We start from the raw sequence: 17,811 nt of genomic DNA on the forward strand, positions 1-17,811 counted from the left end.
GGTTTGTTTACCATCGGGAAAAAGACACTTGGAGCTGTCAATAAGGTCCGGGTCTCAGTCAGCCTGGATCAGCATCCTGCAGCCAGCACCGCCGGGCTGTGCGTCCCTCTGAGGGGGGCCGTGAAGGCAGCAGCAGCAGCACGGGGGCCTGCTGGAGCCCCGAGCTGCTGCTGCTGCTGCTGCAATAACACACTCAAGCTGTTTTACGCTTTTTCCAACCAAAATGAAATGTACAGCAGCAGTGGTGAGCCGAGAGGACACACTGGCTGCGTCCTAATGATAAAAAAGTCAGTATCAAGCTCATATTAACACGTTTTCTGCAAATAGTTAAACATGCACTATGGAATTAACAAAGTAAAGGCCCCAGTCAGTCATTTCTGTACATATACGTTTCAGGTATTATTTATCTTTGGACCGAAAAACAGCTGTTTTGTTTTTATGAATGGATCATTATAGAAAGTACAGGGTTGTTTTACTTGTGTTTACAAATTGAACTGATGTGAACAAACCTTTACAGGCATTAGACAATTACACGATCACATTCATCATCACAAGAAAACCATCTCATGTTCCCAGAGGCCGAGGAGACCCCGAGATATTCAGCTTACTGTGATCGAAGATGAAAACTGGAGCTGCACAATTAATCAAAAATATTATCGAAAGTGCCATATCCAAATCTCAGAAGCTGCAGTTTTTTGATAAAGGTCAAATGTGTGACGAAACAGCATAATAATGAAGCGTCTGGTTCTCCAGATGGAAGAAAACATGTGTTTGGTACAGACCCCAACAGATGATCTTCATGACAAACTCATCATTCCTACTAATCGTGAATATCGCAATCATTATATCTCTCAAAACAATTGCAATATGATTTTTTTTTTTCACCACATCATGAAAGCCAGTGCATGTTCACGTTTGCAAAGCTGGAACCACAGAACTGTGTTTCTGTCTGTCGACTAACCGAATAATCAACTGATAGTTTCAGCTCTGTAGAATTTGTTGACAGCATTGTCATTGTGGTCTCCCTCCAGATTCCAGTCCTGTGTTTTGGGATTTTTGGCTTTGCTTGGAGCAAGAAGCCCTGAAGTTTTTTTAAACCCAAGTTTTAATTCAGTCCAGTCATTCAGAAAAGTCTCACTCTGAAAGCATCCAGCGAAACTATCGCTCATCCTATTGAACAGCTCAGTAAATGAGCGTTAGGACAGTCAGGTCTCTCCTCAGACGCGTCCAAGTCCAGCGGGAACTTCACCCTGTGTTTGATAATAATTCAGAATTCTGGATTTCTTAGTTTTTAATTAAGTTTTAGTTTTTAAAAAGAAAAATAAGGCGAGGAACGTTCAAGCTACCCTCCACACTCAATGTTCCTTTGATTGTAAGTTTTTTAATTTGATCAGTCTGCATCCTCAGAGTAATCTCAGCTGGTTTAAATTCAGAGTATCCGGTGCGCCTGAGCAGTCACTGTACCGCTGAGGGGCCGTGTTCCTCCAACCTTTAGTAGCTTGAATTCACCAAGGTTTAAAAAAAAATGAAGCATTTCTCACTTTTAACAGCCCACGTCTGACCATAAACCACCACAGCAAACGTCTGACTCAGTCCAAATGCAAGTCTCCCCTCTGTAGTTTGTTCAATGCCGTTCTAACTCCACTCCAGGTTGGGGGACGTCTAGTTTACATAAACCAGCGCCTGTTCAAAGGAAAGTGTCCGTCAGTCAGGTGAACAGCTGCCGCCCAGTCTCTCTGCTCTCTCCCAGTTTGGGCCTCCACCCTTCTTACTGGGACTCCTGCCAGAGCTCCTCTGTGATTTAGTGCGCTGACCACATGCAGCCGCTGCCATATGCTTCAGATGACAGCTCATATTTAAAGCGTCTGTAAGCTTTAGCCTTTCTACATGAACCTCTGCACGGCCGGAGCTGAGCTGAAACACAGTTTGATTTTACTTTCCCCACATTTATGATGCATTAAATCTCAGCTGACAGAATTGTAATCCAGTGAGTATCTCAAGTATTTGTGTGAAAAATGTCAAGATCCAAATGTCTGAGGTCTTCAATGACCCGTAGTGATACTGGTGTTTATAGAAAGAATACGCTTTAAGTGGAAAAGTCTTGAGACCATGATGGGACACGAAATTCTGCACTAAAAATGAAATTCTTTCAGGGTTACCAGCTCCGAGAGGGAGGGGGACGCTGTGGGATAAATGACTGCCTTTAAATAAAGAGTTATGGTAGAAAAACATCAAGGCTGAAATGATTCCTCGATTAACAACAGCAACAAAGAAACCAGACCGAGGTCAAAGTACTAAAGTAGTCGTTTATGACGTTCAGTCGAGCTGTTTTTTTTTGGTTGTTTGGAAAATGATCTGTTACTGCCTTTTTAATAAACAGAAAGCTCTTATGTTTGGGGCGGTCACAGGCAAACAAACAGATTTCCAATTCTTCAAGATGTGTCTTTTGGCTACTTTGAACCCCGACCAGACTTCACTGTGATAGAAGTGGCACTGGTGAAACGTTCAACAAGACCTAGGGGCCTTTTTTTTTTATCTGGTCTGCACTTTAAATCCCAACAAGGACTGTGGAAGTGTTTGACTTTCTGTAAAGATTATGAAGAGCAACTATTTTGACAGTTTATTGAGTCATTTATCAAGCAAAAACAACATTCTGTTGTTCCAGCTCGTCAGATGGGAACATTTGCTGCTCTTCTCTGTTTTACATCCTTGTGAACTGCATATCTTTGGGTTTTCACCTGCTGGTCGGACAAAACGAGACATCTGAAGACATCGCCTTGAGCTCTGGGAACTTGTGATTGACGTTTCTCACAATTTTCTGACTTTTAAAGACTAAATGGTTAATAGATAATAATCAGCAGATTAATCGATAATGAAAATAATCATCAGTAATACATAAAATCAGCCTGATGTGACAACAGCAGACTGAAGTGCTGGTGATGAAGCTCCAGTAGAAGCCACCATCGTCTTCACTTTGCTCTAACTGTGTCACTGGCTGTCTACCAGACAGGCCCTCCATCTTCCACCTTACTGAATTATTCAGCCTGGCTAACCCACATTCAGACTAACAGTCTGGGACACGGTCTCGACCGAAGGCCCCCACTCTTGGGCTGTCCCAGATGAAAGTTGACGATTATGAGAGAAACGTGGAATAGTTGGGTCTCTGTAAATAATATTATAAAGTTATCTCATTGAAAAGTGCAATGAGCTAACTTCTGTTATGAATTAGCACTATATAAATAAAATTGAATTGAACTGGTGAAACTTTGGTGGGCAATCAGAAACGGTGGTCCTGGATCTCAGTGTCAAACCCGTCCAACGACGACAGAATTAGAGCTTCAGCAACTAAACGAAACTGGAAGACAACACGAAATACACCGGAGAGCTAGCATAATGCTACTGCTACAAACAAACCTCTAACTCACTTTGCAAATTTAGCATTTACAGTAAAGTGTTTGATGCATAGAAGTGCCTCTGCTTTCTTTTGCATTACTATCATAGCTCTATGATTCACCAGGTATTCATCGCACAGCCTGCCATGCTTCAAACTGATATCGCGCAGTGTGACAGGTTGTGACTGACTGACTGAAGACTGTTGTTATCTCACAGTCCGTAGGCACTTTCATTTGAGAGCTGGCTGTTTGATGATCACTTTGAAAGGGGGTTGTGGTGCCTGATTAACTGCCTAAACGATCAATGCTTTCTGGCATTAGAGAAGACGCTTCTCAGCGTTGATATCAGAGCCGCAGCTCCAAAGCCAGATGCTTTTTGTGGAGTTAACGACCATTAAACCAACAAAGGAACCATCTATGTCTTTATGGGACCACACTGCTTTACTTTCACGCAAATTAGAAATGAACCCATCGTTTGTCTTTAGTGCTCACAGCTCTTTGTTCCTGCTTTGGGAGTAACAGACTTTCATTGCATAATCCCGCTTTGGAGATATTCTTAATCCAGATGGTTTGCGTGTCCTGTCGCATATTCAGATTACCGCTCCAGGTCCTGCCATTGGTGTAGATTCGTACAGCGACTGTAGATGAAGCAGCATTAATCCCCTCGCAGCTTTGTTTGGGGATGATTTAGCAGCAACCCTCCGGCTCCAGCTGGGATTGTGTGCAATGTTTTAAAAGACACAAAAGTGGCCCAGATCGATGTTATATCATACCCCACCATGCCATATCACGGCATGCCATACTGTGAATTGTACTGCATTGTACGACCAATTCAACTTTATTTATGTAGAGCCAATTCAAGTTATCTCATTGCACTTTTCCTATAGAGCAGGTCTAGACCGAACTTTTTATAATATTATTATACAGAGACCCAACAAATCCAGACCGGCGTTTTGTATATTGTCAGCCTTTAGCTAGTGGAAAGCTATGGGGTGGTTCTCTACAAAACAGGTCTTCCCTGTAAATTCTGGGATCTGTTTGGTAATCACTAACTGAAGCACAATCAGACGAGTCGTTAGTCTCCACGTAACCCACAACACAAAGTCTGGTTTCCTGTCACAGCACCTTAGTGCTGGTGTGAGGCAGACGTCATGTAGGAGGCTGGTGGGTGGTGCTGTAGGGTACAGTCACATGAACACTGGCCGGTTCATTGTTCCCAGGGGGCTTATAGCTCTGCGCTGTCATATTACCCATCTCCGGCTGTCTGATGGACAAACCTGCAGCATGCTGCCCGCTCACAACCCAGCTCCAGACCTCTGACTCGATGACCGGATCTCACGTTTTATTGGGCGTTTAAGCTCTGGTGTTTGTCCTGGTTTGACCAACCTAGCCAATCAGAGCTTTTGTGGGTGGAACTAAGGTTTTGACTTTACCAACTTTTTTCAAAATCCATGTTTGGGTCATCTTACACATATCATATCATTAATTAGTTAAATATGGTATTAAATCACTGATCGCAGTGATGGACTGGGGCCAGTCCCAACTGTTAAAAAGCTTCATTTAAAACCATTCAGACCGACTACAAGACACACACTCAGAACTAGCCTAAATAATTCCCAATTTATGCCGACAAGTGACTAATGGGGCCTACAACATGCGAGAACTACGCTAGCTATACTAAAGGCACATAAACACATAAATAGGTTTTACATTTAGCCACGGTGCACAATAATTCAACAGTTTTGATAAAACACTGCTCTGGCACAACAACAGCTCTATCCGAACATGAATAAAACTACATGTATAGTAATAAATTACATTACCTAGATTTAGCTACAAAGGAGTTGGTTTTCTTCACAATTTTCACTGTCAGCATCGAGCTTCATTGTGGAAGATGTTCTGATTAATTTTCACGTACATAAACGTTATGGACTCCTGTCTTATCATACTTGTTGTGTATTTCCATTAGCTAGTTTGCTATATTTTTATGCGTGGCCCCTTTAGCCTTTGCCCAAATACCACACAGCCAGACTGCCACTGACTGCTGCTAATATATTAAACAGCATGTAACCATTGAATAATTACAAATAAACATAGTTATGGTGTCATAATTGTATGTTAGAGGTGTATCATGTAGCATTAGTGGCCACAGGCTATACAGGCTATATTTTCTAGCTAGCGTACGTTAGCTAGCAACCCACCTTTGTGTCTGTTATCGTAACAAATCTTTAGAGAAATGTTTCTTTGGAGAAAACTCAAAGGTGAGGAAATGGCCGACTCAAGGTGGGAACAGGACTAAAAGATGCTAATACAGACTAAGACGGACCTCGCTGTCAACAGGTTTCACTAAAACTACTGAAGAAATTGTCCCAATGAAAGCTGTTCTGTGGATCAACTTAACCTGGCAAACTGGGACATTGTTGACATGTTGCTGTTGAGTTTTTAAAATAATGTGATTTTTATTTTGAGCTTTCAGCAGATAAAAAAATAAATTAAAAAATTCCATGTACATTATTATTAATAATAATAATAATAATAATAATAATTAATAATAATAATAAATAAAATAACGATTCATATCGTATTTGTGTGGTGGCAGAAGGGGGCAGATATCTCGCAACCACTTTAAATCATGTGCATTAGGTATCACTACTAGTAAATTTGGATGAATTGACTGACTTGATTTTCTGCAACTCTGTTTTATGTAAGGATATCTTAAGGGCATTTTAGGCAAAATGATGAAATGCATCATGCAAACAACTATTATATAACAGTTTTTTGTGATGAAGTCATTACAAGCACAATATGCTTTGATTTCACAGCGTTGCCAACTCATCCCGTTGGTTTGGCGGCCAACAGTCGCCCACATCTATCAGCTGTGCTCTCTTTTTTTTTTTTCTGAGTCATTTTGAGTTGTTGTTCTCCAGCTCATATAGTTCTCGTTTTTCCTTTCTCTGCAGATATTGACATGAAGAAAGACATTGAGACTCTAATAGCAGAGGAACGTGCTGATATCATCTTGAAATATGCTACGGTGAGTTTGTGCTTCCAACACACAGAACAGTCTCGGTGTCTTTTATTTGGTCCAGATGGATCTTGTAGTCAAACGGTTTCTACAGCATCTTTTTCGATTTTTATCAGAACACAGATATTTGAATCGGTTTGATACGTGTATTATATTCAGTTAAAGCAACTGTAAAACATATTGATATTTATATGAATTGTCTCATAGAGTATTGATTTATAAAATACAGTATGTCTATTGATCCCAGCTCTAGTTAGCAGATATTGTTCATAATGTTATCCTTGGTCATCAGCATTTTGTTGAGTTAAAACACACATTTGTAATTAGTGTTTTACATTACCACAGGCTGTTGGAGATTTGAGATATGTGTGCCAGAAGTGTATCTGCATCATCTCCGGTGTTGTGTGTTGTTATTCTGTAGGATGAAGAGTTCACACGTGGTTGATTCTGTGGTTAAAGAAACCAACAGACACACTGAGAAGGACGAAAGCGTGAATTCAAATGTGTGTTGTGTGGTTGGTGTGCAGTGCATTTCTGCATGTGTGGAGGACAATACACTGTGAATGTGTGTGTATGTGTGGGTGGATGTGAGTATGCTGCCAAAGTGCATTAATGACACGTTGTGTAATAATATGTTTGTGCCTGTGGTTTGATGCGATTGGAGAATGATGACCAGAGATATTAAATCGGACCGAAGCCGAAACTAACATTAAAACCAGGCATGAAAAACATTCTAGTAAACTGACAAAACTTGGTTAATAACTGAAACTAAATGGAGACGATGAAGTCTGCCTCCTTTCTTTTCAGTTTCAGTCTTAAGCCAGTTGCCCCAGTGAGTCTTGAATGCACCATGGTCAACGATGTTGTCCTCCTGTGTCCTCCTGCTAACAGTTTAGCCAATGAGAACCAAAAATAGTCACCTGTTTTTAGATATAAATATATTTCCCCACACTATCTTGCATGTTGAGATGCATGGTTTTTGTCCTAATCAGAGCAACTGTGTGTTGAGATGTTGTGTTATAAACAGTGAGAGTGTAAACAGTGTAGTACCCAACCCCCGAACATAATTTAGAAAATTGGAAGCACAGATCACACTCACGCTATGTTTATTTAAAAAAAAAAAAATTCTCAAATCAGTAATTCATATGCACGATTGAGTAATTTGTGCTCTCATTATATATTTTGCCTCCTCTTGTAGAAGGCAGTGAACAGCTTTCATGAAGCGCTTCAGAAGCCTATGAACTGGAAGACATCCGCAGTATCATAAAAGTTTTCAGTCCGTTATCCTGTAAAATATGTTTAAGGGATCTCAAAGATAATAAAAAACGTGTATCCACAAATCTCAGTCCAAGATCAAAATAAAGCCATAGTCCAAGCAATCATGAGTGAGAGGGCGAAAGCTCTACGCAGGACAAGGCTAATGGCACGAAGGTTATAAATTATTCTAAATCGAGAGGGCGAATTCTAAAATTGTGGGCACAAATTATTATTATTTTTCTCCTCCTCCATGACACCTCCCATGCTCCGTATATCTTCACCGATATGCTAACTTTTCCACCGCCACCAAGTATAAAAAATAAGTTTATGGTGTTTAATAGTATGCAGTGTAATGTACACCTGTAAAGACAGGTGTGTACAAAAAACAATCCACCCATCCATTTCCCACCGCTTAGCTGGGTTCGAGTCTTGATGGCAACAGGCTAAACAAGGTAGCCCACATGTCCTTTTTCCCAGCCACGTCTTTTACCTCTTTCTGAGGGATCCCGAGTCATTCCCAGGCCACATGAGTATATGAGCCCTCCGCTGTGTCCAGGAGGCATCCTGATCAGAAACCACCTTAACTGCCTCCTTTGATAGGAAGGAGCAGTGGCTCTACTCCGAGCTCCTTCCAGATGTCTGACGTTCTCATCCTGTCTCTAAGGGAAAGAAACTTGTATCCATAATGTCGTTATTTTGGTGACTACCCAATACTCATACCCATAGGTGAGGATTGGAACATAGATCGAGCTGTAAATCAAGGTCAATACTCTTCAACCGGAAAGTCCGCTACAATACCTGCACTACTGCTGACACTTTATCTTAGTCCTGATCAAAACCCCAAGATACTTGAACTCCCTCACGTGGGGCAGAGACTCACTCCCAACCCGCAGGGAATAACACTTCCCAGTGCCACGGGCTCAGGCGACTCTCATCCCTGCTGCTTTACACTCGGCTTCAAACTCGCAGTCAAAAGCACATCATCATGTGAGAGCACCATACTGGACCCTTGTCACGCCTCAGCTGTGTCCTGAGATTCTGTCCACGAAAATCACAAACAGAATCAGCGACGATGGACATCTGAGTGCAGTCCAACACCCACTGAGAATGTGTTTGAGTATGCAAACACAGCTCTCACTTCGGTAAATATGAGCCATTCGATGTTGTGTTACAGCCCCAGCATCTCATTCTCCTGCAATACCCCCCCCCCAAAAGATACCCTGGAGGACATAAGCCTTTTCTAGGTCCACAAAGCACATGTAGACTAGATGGGCAAACTCTTGTGACCGCTCTGGTATCTGTACACTCACAAATCAAATTAAAAAGTGGTTGAGTCCTGCAGCACGTCATTTATTAAAGAAGCAGCTACATTTTGCTTATAGAGCAGTCTGTGCAGGGTTTTTTCGTTACATTTATGGTGGATCACTCAGATGTTTTTCTGCACATGTTTAAGATGCACATGAAAACAGATGGATGGAAACATACGCACTGTATATTTGAAAATGCCCACGATATGTGGTGGTGACGTTAATCATTCCCAGATGTTTTGTCCCAGTCGGCTGACCAGCATTAGTTTATTATAATGCGTGACAGAAACAAACGTTATCAAATTTCAAAATAAAAGCCATGATGAGTGCGAATGCTTCTTCAAGCTGCCTGACGCTCTGCATCATTGCTAGGAACGAGAAGCGGCTTTACTAGAAGCTCAGAGTGGTGAACGTGCTGATGCAGAGTTGAACAGGGGGCAATGTGAGATGGTGGCAGAGGTTAAATTTAGCACAGCAGTGTGGAGCAGAGGGATTGGGGGGAGTTGCTCTGTCTAGCCATAGCAACAGCCGTGACACACTGTGCAGCGATTGACTTGACACCGACCTCCGGGGGCTGGCTGAAGTCCCGGTCATCAGGATTTCTGTGTCGGGATGCTGGTTTCCGGCCACATGTACAGCACAGTGCGGAGAGGAGGAGCGGGGCTGGAAAAAGATCAACCGTTTATCCCAGGAGAACTCTGGGTAAAGGCCTGCCACAGATGCATACGGGGTTTTGTCTTTTCTGCAGGTTTCAGAGAGACCAAGCTAATCTCGCTTCACCTCTCTTGCCCTGACACATCCTGCTCTCTGGCTCTCTCTAATTCTGCTGAAACAGATTAAAGGTCAGCAGATATTATGTTTCAACTGTATCAGTTTGAATCATACTCATATTGAACAGATAAATAAAAAAAGAATACATTCTTTAGTTAAATCTGAGCCTTTTAAAGTGGCTTGAAAATGAATGCATTTCTTCATTCATTGGTCATGTTGGACTGGATCTTTGCCTCTTTGCTTTTCTTGGATGCATCACAGAAAGCGTCATCTGAACTGAAAACGCTTAATTTGAAACTGCAGATAAAAGCTGAATTCAGTAAAACTGATGTTGTAAAAACTACAGTTTTATTTTGGCATTTAAAAATAGCGAACTGAGGTTTTGTCAAAGCTGGGTATAGTTTGAAACTGTTTGCACTGGTCCTGATGTGGTACCTGAGTTACGGTGCCAATGCCAAAGCAATGTTTTTACATGCCTTACTTTGAGATATATATGTTTTCCTACAAAATCCTTTTTCTTTTAACAGCCAAACTTCTCAAATGCTCAGTGTTGTCTAGACACATGCAGCCTTGCAAGAACTTGACTAAATAAAATACAGTCTAAAATTTTACTGTTAGAAATAACAGTTTGAGAAAAAAGTTCATCACAAAGACCACTTGTTTTTTATTTTTTTTCTGAAGCTATAAGTCCCGTGTCGTCACATGACTGCTGAGAAGGGCCACGAGATGTGGCTGAAAGCTTTGGACAAACCAAGTAACAGGACCTTGTGATAGGAAGTTTTTTGTCAAACTTGCAAAATTAATTAACTTAAATCAGGAAATAAAGTGCAACACACACCGGTCGTGTCGCGTATTGTTGCTTCGTTTGACGGCCAAGGTACAGTAGCTGGGATGTGTCGATCAGGGAATGATAAAATGGCGGCTTTTCTGGACACACGCCAACTTTGGGAAATAAGACAGTGGTGTAGCCTGACGAGTTGACACGCGTCAAGATGCTGCCAGTGTGCAGGCCTGCATAGAAAACCATGGATGCGTTTTGACGTCCGTCATACGCCACTCGTGTTGTCCTTGATCTGACCAGACGTTTGATGTCAACATTTGGTACTTGACATGTTTTGGATTCTTAGGTTTGATACCAGGGAAGACGTAAGGCTCGATCCCCAGCCCCAGCCCAGACAGCCATCCAATCCCACAGAGGCAACTGAGCTAAAAGTTCAATTCACTTCTCGTGTCTTATTTTTAAGTTATATTTCGAATGAATTCATTCACTGAATTTTATTTTGGAATTCAGTAGAACTAAATCAGCATGACAGATTCAAATGTGTGTGGCTCTGATCTGCTTCTGTAACACTCTGAGTCTCTGCCACTCCAAACACTCCTCAGTGAGGAAGTATTTTTAGTCCTCTCACTTTCATGACACTGACATCACTCGCAGTGCCTCCGGGGCTCAGAGTGCCGACGCGACCACGAAGAAGCCGTGCAGTTTCTGTGTGCACATTCTGACCCCCGCTCTCTCCTCGCTGAGAGCAGGAGGCTGATTGGCTGCCTTCCAGACACGCAGCCAACCACGCAGCAGTGTTGTTATTCAGAGCGGCGTGAGAAGCCTCTCCGGTAGGCTGTCGGAGGATAAGTCGCCTCTCTGTTATGTCAACACTGGGACCAGATTGTAGCCTAAATGGATTTTCCATGATACAAACATTACTCCGAAACTTTGTGCTGGTTAATGCAGATTCTGAACGCGTGTTTGGGTTGGACGGTGTCACTGTAGAGTGTTACTTGCTGATACTGTTTGACCTATTCGAGATGTTTGTGTTTAAACCTTTTAGTGCAAACTGTTACTGATGTATTTAAGGACACTTTCAGTGTCTGAGTTTGTGTGTGCGTGTGTGCACTCTTGCCAGTGTCAGACTGTATAAATGCATCCATGGGTTATTAAAATTCATATCATTTTTTAGCCATTCTAGGAATGGCATTGTAAGTCGGTTGGTCAGTCCGCCACTTTGGCCCAGATATTTCGACAACTATTGGATGGATTGCCATGAAGTGTGGTACAGACATTCATGGTACCCAAAGGATAAATGCCAGTGACTTTGTCCTCTTACTTTTCATCTAGCGCCACCAACAGGTCAACATTTACACTTGTCCAAAACTACACTTCTACTACCATTCATGACAAGATAGCTCTCAAACTAATGACCAAATTCCTAAGTTAGTCAGTGTTAGCAAACTAACTGCATTTAGCATTATTGTTACTATGTAACATAGCCTAATAAAAGGATAACGTTAGCATGCACACATGCCAATTGTACACTGTGTTAGCATGCTAACACTAACATTAACATTAGTGTTATGCAATGGTAAAATACGCATTAACACCTCACCTACAACTGCATGTTCTCAGGTAAACTACCCTTGTTGAAGAGAATAACTAATGAACTAATAATTAATGAACTACTAAACTAATAACTAACTACTAATAAATGCTATTGATTTTGAGTTTGGAGGCGGGTGTCATTGATTCCATTTAATACATTTTCTTGTGTTACTTTAAGTGGAAGGTTGAGTTGAACACAATTTGAATGTATTGTGTACTTGCATACCTTTGTGTTTGTATCTATAAAAGTAAGTGTGTGTGTGTGTGTGTGTTGGCGTCTCCAGGGCAGGCAGGGCGGGGTGGAGATCGACCCCTGGGAAGATGCTGATTACAGTATCTACAAAGTCATCGACCGCTTCGGCTTCATGCAGTAAGTCCGTCCTGTTTTCCTCTTCACGCCGGTGACAGTAGTTTCCTTCCAGTTGGTGGAGCTGTGCGGCGATCGCTGTCAAGTTTTAACATGATGGTTTCTTATTTTGTTTCCAGTGAGGACGAGCTGCCAGCCCCGACTGCACATGAGGAAAAGGTAAAGAAGGAAATGTCACAAAGGGCTAAGGGTCATATTGCTTATCCACAGCTGGTTTTGTTCCAAACTTTGTCTCTGTCCACTGGACCGAAATGTGAGTGGACTGCACTTACAGTAGTAAGAAAGGGCCAATAGGAGGCAGTCAGTCGTGTATATGTTCACCAGATCTTGTCTCCCTCGCAGCGGAAGCAGCTGGAGATAGAGAGAGCGGAGAAGTGGCTGAAGATGGTAAAGAAGTGGGATAAATACAAGAATAGCAACAGGGTGAGTAACAGCCCACACAAACCAGACCTGGGTCATATGGAGACTGAAAGCACATGTTATTATTTTCATTTAAAAGTACTTCACTGCTGGAGAGTTCAGACAATTGCTGACAAGTGTGTGAAGTGGGTGCCGGTTTCTGTGTGGTCAGTGAGACTTGTAACTGTTAGGCCACAGAATGAATCACATGTTGAGTCCAATAACAGCTAACTGGAGCAAGACGCTGAACTCCTACATGCTCACCCATTCTGAAGAACTCCGGATCAGAGCTTAACGTAATCCCTAAAATATGAAGTTATCTGATAGATTAAAGCTCCACTAATATTTTTCATATTAACTCCTTTCACATTACATACATGACTTTGTGTAATGTTGTATTAGTTGCTTGTAGTGACAACCCCACAGAGAATTATCAACTCTGCAGCTCTACAGAGCTTTTTAGCCTGTTTTAGCTCCTAGATTTGGTTTTGAGTCAGCCTCAGCGCTCTCAGCAACCACATTTCCAGCAGCAGGCAGCTTATTTTCAACATCTGCCCTGTGGGTTTAGCTCTGATAAACCCACTGTACGCTACCTGAAAGTGGAACATCTAGCAGCTAAAGAGGCAGATATTTTTCTCAGGAGTTAGATACAAATAGAAACTGTATAGAACAAATAAAAAATGTTTTTTAAAATGTTTAAACAGTCTCCTGGAGCTTCATCCTGAGACAGCTGATAGGAAACAGCTACTAACAGCATTCACTAGAATCTGAAGTTCTAATTTCGGTATTTTCTGAGTATTTAAGTCAAACATTTCCAAGCTCTTGCCTCCGAAATTGTGTTATATTGGGAAGTTTTAAACCCATCCAACCTACACAGGTAAACAAAACACTGTTATTATTCAGAGCATTTACTTGATCCGTGCCTGACACACGTACAAACCTGCTATACTGTACGCTCACTGAATATGTTTCAAACACTTTTGCTTTGTTTCTGTGAATATCGTCGTAGGCAAACAGTAGGCGGTTAAACTTTCCGGTGACTCACGCTTCACAGCATCAGCTCTCTAAACCCTCTGGCTTTTTATTCACCCAGTGTTTGTGTTTTCTTCTGCTCTCTGCTGTCAGATGGTGAAGCGGGTGTACAAGGGCATTCCTCTGCAGCTCAGGGGCCGGGCCTGGGCACTGATGCTGGACGTGGAGAGGGCTAAGAAAGAGAACGAGGGCAAATATGAGGTGTGCACTCATAATGTCATCCAGCCTGCAGAAATGCAATGAGTGAAGTCTTACTTTTTTATGCATGGCGAACATTAAGCGAAAAGCATTTTCACAACAGGAAAAGATCAGATGGAGGAGATGTGACCAATAACTAGAGCTGACAAACTCTACGGGCCAATTTTAGCTTAAAATATATCTGTATCAGCGTATATATGTTGGCCGATAAGTAACAATAAATATTAGTACAGTTATGGAAAAGATACGTTTGAGGTCATTTAGAAACAGTCCATAATAGTCCCTCAGAGATCACTGACAAGTTTATTTTTTGACTGTAAAACGTCCCACTCAGTATACCTTGACAATCCTTTGATAATCAAATTTAAGTGATCCTTTAATCGATAAAATGTTTGTGTTTAAATTAAAAAATTAATACAAGCCATTGTTTTGTAATTTTTTACTCCAATATCAATAACACAGATGTCAACATGTATCTCCAGTTTTCCTCTTTGAGGGATATTTAGAATTAGTTTTATTTATTTAAAGGGACAGTCAGACATTTCTGGAAACACTGGTTCGTTGTTGTTTCCCAGAGTCAGCTGAGAAGATGGATATCGATTTCACATCTGTGAGTCCAGTACAGAGACAGGTCTGGGATGTCTTTAGCCTAGCTTAGCACAAAGACTGGAAGCAGGGGAAAACTGCTAGCCCAGCTCAGTCAAAAGTTAAAACACATATGTCCTCAAACAAGTCCAAAGCTCTCTCATTTAAATGTTGTATCTTGCTTATTTAACTCCTATAGTAATAATAATAAAACATTGTAGTTTTAGAGGCAGTTTCATTGTTGGGGCTATTTCAGCACCTCTACAGCGTGTCCATCTACAAGGAGAAGAGTATGTTAGTTGTGAGAAGGAGAAAGTACATTCAGAAAGATACAGCAAAAGTTACATAATAACACCATAACATCACCGTCATGGCTCATAGCTGTGCAGTAAAAGTGTAGTCCTTTATATGTTTCCATCCAGTAAACCAAGCCGGCATCCCAACTATCAGGACAGGACTTTAAAGATGCTGTGTGTCACTGTGCCCAGACCAAATAGATCCACCGCTAACGGCTGCTCTACAATGTTTTGATTTCTAATTCTGAATGTGTAGAAGATAAAACAGGTGAAGCAGACAGCTTTGGAGTATTTGAAAGGTGTATTTTTTCACTTTTTAATGGAGCAAAACTAGCAGTTTCCCCCTGCTTCTAGTCTTTGTATCAAGCTAGGCTAATGCTACTTTCACACCATGTTGGCAGGATGACTGGGAAAAACTCTATGCTAAGCTAGGCTAAACATGTCCTGGACCTATTTGTAATAGACATAAAGAGAATAGATTGATATTGATCTTTTCATCTGTCTTCAGAACCAAATTGTTTTAGCTAGCTAACTCCATGTGCTAGTTAACATTCTGACAAACATAACAAAATATAATGCAATTAAATTGTGGTGGAGGAACATAATTGGTTTGTGTTCATTTCACAAAATTATTTATTTAACTTTAAATTATTTTTAACTATTAGCTTTAAACATTCAGACTCCCTTTGAATAAAACTCTTGGTGTGAAATGAGCTACTAAAAGGCCAAGCTAACGTCACGAACGCCTGGATTTGTAAATGTCTCCGATTAGCTTGCCTGGCAGATGGGCACTTAAATCTCACATCTGAACTGACATGTATTTATCCTGCCGGCCATCACAGCACCCAACCAGATTATCCTAAAGTGTATGCGTTGGTAGACAGCAGCTTTTTACCAAAGTGGACTGGATTACGTTAGTGAGAGCGAAACAAGCAGATGGAAATGTAATGGAGATTTGAAAATGATGAAATCAACCAGTTTTAATATTTTATAAAGGTTTTGGCACATTACTTTTTTTTTTCATTTTATTCTTTCTAGAATGAAATAAAAATATATCGATGCTGCATCAATTTATTACCCAATATCACTAAAATAGTGATTAAAAACAAAAAAGTTTCTTCTGATGTATTAACTTTCACTTTTATAAACTGCTTTCCGGGTCTCGTGCTTTCATTTGAAAACGACTAAACTTAAAGTCTGCAGTCAAAACACATTTTGAATCAGGTACATTTTTTCTTTTATTTTCGCCACTTTATCAGTCACAAGTATCTCTTAACTACCCGACCCGTCCTTGTTGACTTTGTTTCCGCTCAGAAAATGAAGGAGCAGGCCAGACTGTACTCATCTGAGATCAAACAGATCGACCTGGACATCAACAGGACCTTTCGAAACCATATCATGTTCATGGAACGCTTTGGAGTCAAGTAAGTTTCACGGTGATTAAATGCAACTCTTTTCAGTCAGATTTCATCACGGTGAAAATGTCTGACTCACTTTACTGAACACATTTTTGTCCTTAACTGCTTTGCTTTGTCAATGGTGAGGATCAAGTTTTAAAGAAATTAAGATGCAGCAGGTTAATGTGCGTGGTTTTGGAATGACACGGTCGGGTGTCCCCATACTTTTGGCATGTGTGCATGTTGCAGTTACATTGTTCGTGAGTTTAGATTTAGAAGGTTTTAACGTGCTGGTTAAAAGCACAAAGTGTAGTAGAGACTTTGATTTTGCGACCTCAGTGTGAACTTGTGCTGAGTGTGAGAGAGGTGGGCAGGCTGCGTCTTGGACGACGTTGGGTTTGTGTGGAACCTGATCCTGTCACAGAGTGATGTCACTGACAGTTTAATAGACCGCAGGCCTGCTCGGGAACAGCAGTGGAAAGTCTGGGGCAGCAAAACATTTCAATATTTAACAGGAGTTCAGCGGCCCTGCAAAAATGAACCTTTTTATAGTGCCAGAGAGCGGCGTCGGCGCTGTGTTCTCTGTTTCTGATTTCTCTGTTTTGTGTTCTGTCGTCTGTGTTTTGTGTTCTGTCTCTCATGCTCTCTGTGTTCTGTCTTTCTGTGTTTTCTTGTCTTTGTTCTGCGTTCTTTGTCTTCTCACAACTCACTGCGTTTCAGAGAGTTTGTTTGTAAGTCCAGTCCAGTTTAAACAGTGCAGAGAGACCTCCTGTGGAAGACGGTACAATCTGAACTGGAGTCTCTGGCTGTGTCTGACATTGTTCACCCATTCCCTCTGTACCATTCACTGCATGGGGAATCCTAAATGAAAGACTATAGATTAAACACAGTTTCAGATTTGTTTGTTTTTTTCCCATTGCATTGCGGGATAATATTCCACTGTTAAGTCCACTATATATGTATGATTCTCTCTAGACATGTGGACAACACTACACAGTGACGGACACACTCTATAGAGGACCACATAAAAAAAATAGTAAACAATTCTGGACACAAATCGGTGTCACATCTTTCAGAAATGTCTTAATATGTGAATAAACCTCTTCTCCCCACCGCTTTCATCTTGTTTCCTTTCCTTCCTCTCTTCTCTACAGGCAGCAGTCTCTTTTCCACGTTCTTTCTGCGTATTCAGTCTACAACACAGTAAGTGGCTGTTTTTCCTTCATCACATGAAACACTAAAATACCAGTTTTAACTTGATTTAACTGATACAAATCTAGATTCTATTCTGAGTTTTCTTTTTTCCCTGAGTAGAGCGGAGATTTAATTTGCTTTTTTGACTAGTGGCTCATTCTGTACTGCCACAGTTCGGTATGTTTTTCTTTTATATTTGTTCAGTGTGAGTAAGTTA

General features: G+C 41.2%; 1 protein-coding gene across 2 annotated transcripts in view; it reads left to right on the plus strand.

Annotated features, from left to right (window-relative positions):
* Positions 1 to 17,811, plus strand: part of LOC122881907 (USP6 N-terminal-like protein) — a 29,056-nt gene that overhangs the window by 468 nt on the left and 10,777 nt on the right. Inside the window, exons 2-9 of one of the 2 annotated variants that reach the window (XM_044208664.1) lie at positions 6,353 to 6,426; positions 6,839 to 6,920; positions 12,411 to 12,496; positions 12,613 to 12,652; positions 12,836 to 12,916; positions 14,018 to 14,125; positions 16,318 to 16,427; positions 17,555 to 17,603. In XM_044208664.1, the coding sequence (XP_044064599.1) occupies positions 6,419 to 6,426; positions 6,839 to 6,920; positions 12,411 to 12,496; positions 12,613 to 12,652; positions 12,836 to 12,916; positions 14,018 to 14,125; positions 16,318 to 16,427; positions 17,555 to 17,603 (564 nt within the window). In that variant the 5' untranslated portion in view covers positions 6,353 to 6,418. The remainder of the gene's footprint in view (positions 1 to 6,352; positions 6,427 to 6,838; positions 6,921 to 12,410; positions 12,497 to 12,612; positions 12,653 to 12,835; positions 12,917 to 14,017; positions 14,126 to 16,317; positions 16,428 to 17,554; positions 17,604 to 17,811) is intronic. The other variant, XM_044208667.1, reaches the window with a different exon arrangement.

This window comes from Siniperca chuatsi, linkage group LG1 (genome assembly GCF_020085105.1).
Source record: "Siniperca chuatsi isolate FFG_IHB_CAS linkage group LG1, ASM2008510v1, whole genome shotgun sequence".
Taxonomy (NCBI): domain Eukaryota; kingdom Metazoa; phylum Chordata; class Actinopteri; order Centrarchiformes; family Sinipercidae; genus Siniperca; species Siniperca chuatsi.